The sequence below is a fragment of the Schistocerca americana genome, chromosome 11 (genome assembly GCF_021461395.2).
Source record: "Schistocerca americana isolate TAMUIC-IGC-003095 chromosome 11, iqSchAmer2.1, whole genome shotgun sequence".
Classification (NCBI taxonomy): domain Eukaryota; kingdom Metazoa; phylum Arthropoda; class Insecta; order Orthoptera; family Acrididae; genus Schistocerca; species Schistocerca americana.
In genome coordinates this window covers 96,861,812-96,869,392 of record NC_060129.1, presented here as the reverse complement: position 1 = coordinate 96,869,392, position 7,581 = coordinate 96,861,812, and the positions used below count along the sequence as shown (strand labels likewise).

The 7,581-nt window shown below is 43.7% G+C and overlaps 1 protein-coding gene across 1 annotated transcript; it reads right to left on the bottom strand.

Annotated features, from left to right (window-relative positions):
• Nucleotides 1-847: 847 nt before the first annotated feature.
• Nucleotides 848-1,282, bottom strand: LOC124553301 (ankyrin repeat and protein kinase domain-containing protein 1-like). The gene has a single exon (XM_047127181.1). It carries the CDS (start codon nt 1,280-1,282, stop codon nt 848-850), a length of 435 nt encoding a protein of 144 aa, XP_046983137.1.
• Between the last annotated feature and the right edge of the window lie 6,299 nt (nt 1,283-7,581).

Sequence of the window (7,581 nt, the reverse complement as noted above, 5' to 3'; positions counted from 1 at the left end):
ATGTTTGGTCTGAGCGACTTCTTCTGCGCCTTTTCAATGCTCTTCGTAAGTGCAATTTTAACGATCTACTGCAAAACACGATGACGGCCTTAAGGACTGTTCTGCAACAGGGTCACAGTTTGTCTGGTGGTTGCATTATATTAGGATTATAAAAGAGGTGACTCCTAAACAAACTAGAGAGAAAGCACAGTTTGGTGAAGTATCGAATTTATACAAACAGCTGTGGAGGTACTGTGAGGGGTGAGGTTGTGCTCTAATTGTGTTTAGTTACATGTGGACCGACTGTATATTTCCTGATGACAGGCGCGTTATGGGGGATGAATGTTGCTACTAATATCTCATTGTAATTAGACACGGGGAGTAGGGTAGTACACAATGTATGCTGAATGTGCTGAAGTAAAGTAAGTGTGATATCAGAAGGGAAAATTCGGTTGATACAACTCATAAAACAGTGTACGTTGCAAATTAAAGTAGTCTGATACAGCACCTTATAGACTGCTGTGAAATACTTTTTAGCAATCAGATATTATAGAACAGTTGTGTTTGTTCACAATGACTTGTTGACTTTTGCCAAGTTTAATCTGGAAGAGTACTCGCGACATTTTTCTTGATAGATAGATTGTCCGTTGTTATCTGAATTATTTTCCTGTTATCTGGAGTTGTCTCAGTTTTGCTACAGCGTTGCTTAGAGTATTTTTGTGCTGTATGCTACTTGAGGAGGGCTGGAATTAGTGAGTCACAATAGGGTTGAGTTATTTGCTTCTTTATTTAAAAAATTGTGAATACTGCTCTTCTACAAATTGTTTCAGTTCTCTTTTCTCGCACAGAGTTCGTTGTACCGGCTGCCTCATGACAGCATCTCCACCACCCGCCTGTAGCCCGACTCCCTGGCGATGTCCAGCGCTGTCTCCCCATCATCACCAGTTGTGGCCCCCCTGTTGGCCCCCGCGTCGAGCAACGCAGCTGCCACTTCTGCCTGCCCTCTGCAATCTCTGGCGTTGGGGTCGGCGGTCGCCCGCAGCAGCAGCCGCACGACAGCGGCGCCTCCCTGCTCTGCAGCCAGGTGCAGAGGCGTCCTCTGCTTGCCCTTGATCTCCCTGGCGTCCACCGCCGCCCCTGCCTCCAGCAGCAGCCTCACCGCCTCGACGTCTCCCTTGCGCGCTGCCCAGTGCAGGGCGGTCCGCCCCTCCAGCCCGGCCCTCGCCCCCACGTCAGCCCCTGCGGCGAGCAGCGCCCTCAGCTGCCCCATTGCCCTCTTCCCAGCCGCATGGACCAGCCTCATGTTTCTCGTCTTTGCAGAGAGCCTCCTGCACAAAACACACAAACTGCCACTCTCTGCTACAAACACACAGCACACCCACATAACGAGGAAAACTGCCGCACGAAGAAACAACTGTTGTGAATACAAATGTGTCCTGAAACAAGCCTGCAGTATAAAACAGTGTGTAATTCTGTGTATGTATTAAGCTACAGCTGATCTGTTCTATCCGCCCTCATAAAAAATTCTTCACTCATCGTCCATTACAAAAAGCATTACACAACCTCTGAAAAAATTACGTTGTCACATTTTGTCACACTCATCCCTCGAATTCAGCTCCATTGCTATCAAGACGCTACAGATAACCAGTCGCTCACCTCCACTACAGAACAGGCTTGTTGCAGCTAATACTACTACTCTGTCTGCAGCTTCACTGCCACAGGTCACACCCAAGAAGAATCCCACACCTTGGTTTTCAAAGACACACTTTCCTGATATGCAGCCACAAAAATTTCACTGCAGTTACCGGCAGTTTTCTTGACACAGCCTCACCAAATACTGAAACTCTCTGACAGACAACCATGTCTTCGAAACATTTCAGACGTAACGTACAGCATATTGGCCACTCCACCCCGATAAAAAAACTGTGTGTGAGTGTGTGTGCGCACACATCACATTTTGTGTGGCTGATAGCATGTGCACATGTATTTAACGTGTACTACCATGCTCAAAAGCATCTGTACAATCTGATTTGTTGTCCATCTTCGTGTTTTCGCGGTGTAAAGACTGTGCCATGAAGTTTCTGGCATCCAGCAGTATAAATTCAGCCTCTTCTCCTAATATTTCGGCTGAACACCGTCCAGCCATCTCCAGAGTGAGCCGAGGTGACTGACGCTGCTGCACTTGCTGCGTCCTTTTACGCAGTGGTTCGGTCCTCGGGTTTAAAAGGACGGACCAAGTGCTGCGGTGTCAGTCACCTCGGCTCACTCTGGAGATGGCTGGACGGTATTCAGCCGAAATATTAGAAGAGGCTGAATTTATGTGGCTTCATACCCTAAACTTTGTGGAACGATCTGAATTGTGATTCGTCTGATTTGTGATCAGTCCACATGACATTGTTCCTCTGCTCTGTTTTCGGTACAGTCTTTGCCTATACAGAATGTTCACTGCATGGGGCCACAAGAGACAACTGCTCTGTGCGACCATCAGTTTAGATGCAAATAAATACTTCGATAATGCAAATACCAGAAACATGTTGCTGGGGATTACACAGCCATTACACTTGCAAATTCAAATTTATTGCAAAAATGAACCTTCAAAGCAACTTCCACCTTCGAATTACACGACGAATTTTGTTTTACTGCGCTACTGTCTGGGAATTCAATCGAGCAAGTAAAGACGACAAATTTTTAGTATGGTTTCAGTCACAAGTAACAAAGAGTGTGCACGTTCAAACTTGAAATGACCTGACGCAGATTTGTGTTTACCGGATATTCCGACCCAACACTTAATCGGATGGTTAACTAAGCACAGTCAAATGTTAGAAATCATTTTTCAGCAGCAGCAAGATGACAAACTGAAATGAGGAGACTAAAGTCTTGTCTTATGGGGATTCCAAACCAGCACCTATCGACGTTGACATCCATAACCCGTTCATTATAAGAATAAACCTGGTGCAAACAAATGCAAACGCGATGACTGGTCAGAAGCCGTAGCACACGTACACTGGTGTTGTTAACACACTAGGAAGTAGGAACTACTTATGTATTAGATATCTTATTACTAAGTTACGTTAAATGAAACTTTAAGATATTCAAATGCATTAAGAGCCATCAAAGTTTTTGTTAGTCACGCTTTAGCCACATAGTTTTTACTTCAAAAATCGTGTACAGTCCCAGCCTCTGCAGCGTTGTGCTCTGATTGTCGTGCTGTTAATGCGCAGTATGAAACTGGCTGAGGCTGCTCTCTGTTCCGTGGTGGAGAATGCGCATGAATCACGGTTAAAAAGTGCCGAGAAATGGGCTGTTCCTAATGTTTTTTCATAAATTTTCAGAGATAATCGGCTTTGAGGTTTTTCCAGAGTTGTACATAACGCAGTTGTTCACAAATCCAAATTGATCGTGACAGAATCGCCTTGCGCGTCGAGCGAGCAGGTCGTCGTTAACTGCCGCCTGTGCCGCAGCGCCGCTTGTGTCGAAGCCGCTCAGCTCAGTCTTGTTGGTGTATCGGCCGGAGTCACATCGTAGTCGGCGTAGCGGAGTTTGTCGTCGTTTTGCTCTCGGCGGCGGTGTTTTCTGCCCGCGCCATGGTGTCCGTCGAGTCTCCAAAATCTGTTCCTCGTCGAGCCACTGTTCGTTTCAGTTTTGACGCGTCGTGTTCAACCTGGCTCCTTAGAAATTCAGGATTGGTTGGCTGATGTTATCCGTGGTACACCTGATCAGGTAGATACCGCTTACTTTGATTCTGATTTGTATGCATTCTTTGTGAAGTTTTATGATCCCGTTCAAGCAGAAAGACTTCTCTCCCGGGTTGGTTCTAAAGTGTTGTTTACACATCGCGATGGTTCTGTTAGTCAAGTCCTCCTTGAAAATGTGGCACTCGAGTACACTCCGGTTAGAATTTATTTCCTGAAGTGGACGATTCATTTCTTAAAACAGCGTTGCTTCCGTTTGGAGTCATACGGCACGTCCGATGGGAACGCCGGTCAGCACAACGTCGCTTGCAGTGTTATAATGGTATCCGGACTGTCAAAGTGAAGTGAATTCTTTTATTTTAATTGATTGCCTTCAGTAAGTACTTTGGAAAAAAAAGAGTGACTATTTTCGTTTTTTGAAGGAATGCACTGCCATTTGAGTGTATAATTTCGGTGTTTTTCCTGTGTCTGGGAAAAAAAAGAAAAATTAAAATTGGTCGCGGAATTTTACTGTGGGGTGAGCGAGCAATATAAAACAAAAAAAAACAAAAAAAATGTGTCTGCCATCTAAGTATGACATCCCGCACCCGCGTTCCCGGGTTCGATTCACGGCGGGGTCAGGGATTTTCTCTGCCTCGTGATGTCCTTAGGTTAGCTAGGTTTAAGTAGTTCTAAGTTCTAGGGGACTGATGACCATAGATGTTAAGTCCCATAGTGCTCAGAGCCATTTTTAGCCAGATGACATCCCGCGTTCGAGCCCCGGTCGGAAAGAAAAAAAGAAAAAAAGTGGTAATTGTAAAAAAAAAGAGGTAATCGTCATACATTCTAAACTTACAGTCGCGTGTTCGCGTCCGAGTGTATCGGCTTTTTTTTTTTAACTACATTTCGGCCCTCGTCTAAAGTTACGAGTCAGATAGAAAATCTAACATAATTCGCTTCACATTCTACCCAACAGTAACACAAAAAAAGTGTCGGTTAGTCGGTAGCGTAACTAAATGCAAACAACACGTGGTTATTCGTACGTTTGTTTAAATCTCCCCAGTATCATTTTTTTCTCGTTCAATTTGAAATACCTACATCTCGCAATTATAGAACTACTCATCATTTTTTAAGAATAATGCATGTCTTCTTGTTTCTAATTACATATTGGACGAGAAATTCCTGTTTCCATTTCAAATACAAATTCTTAATTATCTATGTTTTATGAAATACTGTTCATAAAAGTTGTTTAAATTAAAAAATATAACAGTTTAATTTTTAATGCAAAAATGAGAAACCAAATCCTCTTTATTTGAACTATGTCCATCGTTTTATGCCACAGAGGTAGATTAGTATCGTACAAACACGTAATATGAACCCAACAGAACTGAGCTGGAGCCAAGCAGCGGGATTTGGCCCGAGAAGTAACAAGACTGTTAAGCTGTCAGACGTACCGGAACTAACGCACGCAGCTTTTTCACGTCACTGTCGTACGCTGGCGCCTTGTAGAAAGGGTTCATCATAAAAGAAGAAGAGAAAATGCTCTGCCTGGTTGGCTTCGTGGATTCTAGCAGCAGGTGAACTGAATGTTTTTCTCGGATTCGGGTAAGGAAGGAGCTAAGAGATTACCAGACGACTGCCTATAAGTAATACTTCAGTGGCTTCAGTATTTACCTGTACAGTGAAATACTTCACTCTTCTCTCATGTTACATACAGATTATACAGAAAAAATACCATGTGGTTCAGCCAGGAATTTTCATCATTCTTGCTGTCCGCCGCTCGTGGTCTTGAGGCAGCGTTCTCGTTCCCCGCGCACGGGGTCCCGGATTCGATTCCCGGCCGGGTCAGGGATTTTCTTTGCCTCGAGATAACTGCGTGTTGTGTGTCCATCATCATTGACGAAAGCAAGTCGCCGAAGTGGCGTCAGCTAAGAAGAACTTGTGATACGGCGGCGGAACTTCCCCGTATGGGGCCTCCCGGCCAACAATGCCATATGTTCATTTCATTTTTTGCATCATTCTTGTTTATAATTACTATAAAACATTAGTTAAAAACGATAACGTGTTGCGGTTTGCGTCTAGTCGTCTAAGGAGCGTATTGAGGAAGATTTCCAGTGTATTATTTCATTCCACTTAAATATTAAATGATATTCGAAGCTGTATTGCTCATCTGCTCGTCCCTCTTTACGTGTGAACTGCAGCTGGGCACGCCACACCAGGCTAGCTGCACCAGCTGACCGGCCAGTGCTGTCCAAGATAAAGGCACCGGTACAGCTGTTGTCCCGTATCATCGCTCAGTCCATGTGCGCGTAACGCACCACACAGAACATACCCTTATTACCGTACCTGACAGTACTTCAGACAGCTTTGCTGCAGTTCCATGTGAAAAGAAATCCCATGAGGTTCCAGAAAATGCCGAAGAATACATAGTGCAATGTTTACATCAGGTTTATTCTTATGAATAACGGGTTATAGTCACTCGTAGACGTTATATATTGGTTTACTCCATGAGCAGCGAAATGTGCACATGTATGAATTGTAAATACCATGATGAATGTTATCTGCTGACTAGGAATCGAACTCTAGGCACATCGTTGTTGACTACATACAAAGACACATTGACTGTACTATTCTCTTTCACCAGTTGCTAGGAGTGGCATGTTTGAAACTGACATAAGAGAACGAAAAGCTGCCTGTCAGACTTGGGAGTCAAAACTAGAACCCACCATTATTGTTGACAAAGCGCAGACAGGCGTTAAAAATCATAATAACTTGTCACATGTAGTTTGGTGTGCGCATGGTACAACTCAAAATGACTTACCAGCATTCCAACCCAGACATGTGTATTTGTGAAGGTCTTTATGACTTTTCAGACAAGTGGAAACAATGACGCAGTGGAAATGTATCATCTGAAAGCCATCGAACGTCGCAAGAAGGGAGAGCTGAGTTCGAATCCCAGTCCAGCGCCAAGTTTTCCACATCTCAGGCTCGAATACAGTAAGAGTCAAGTGCCCTGTGGTCATGCACGGCGACTGGCTGACTGATTTAAAAAAATATCGCTTAAGAAAGGTAACTGGGGACAGAGTTTCGACCTGGCATGACTTCCTCCTCTGTCAGGGCCCAGCCTGTACCGACTCTCCTCCAGGCTACCAGTGGTGGGAGAGCTGCCACTTATGCTTGTTAAAAATGATTGCCGGATGTGAGAAACGAGCCCAGACCTTCAGCATACGTAGCAAGAATCATTTCAACTTTTTTTAACTAACAACTGTTATCACGAATTAAAATTCATGCAAGTTGCGGTATTCGAACCCACTACATGCAGACTAGAAATTCACGCCCTTAACCCCTTTTCTTTCATTTAATTTTTTGACGATTCCGAGGTCTGGCAACGCCTCACCCATACCTGTCACCGAGTCGCTGCGTTATTTTCGCAAAAAAAAAAAAATAAAAAAATAAATAAATAAAATAAAAAAAATAGACAACAGTTGAAAGCCTTTCCAGGTTTGTGTGGATTTTACAAAAAATTTGTTAAGAGGCAAGGCTTCAATAACCCATATTTGAACAACCTCTTAAAAAGGAATAGTGCGTTTGTTTGGACAGATGAATGTCAGCTGGATTTCGAATCTCTGAAGAATGAACTTTTACATAATAAATGTTTTACATCAGCCAATACTGTCAGAGACTTTCCATATGAATACCAACAGTAGCACCTATGGGATTGGTATTGAAATTTTCCAAGAGGTAAATGGTTCAGGAAATTCAGAACAGAGCTATAGCTTTTGCCAGTGGGATGTTGACGGAATACGAAAGGAACTATACCATACACAGGAGGAGGAGTTGGTCATAGTACAGGCCTAAAGAAATTTAGAAATTATTTGTGGGGTTATAAGATCATCATACACAATGACCACCAGGGTCCAACATTTTGAAG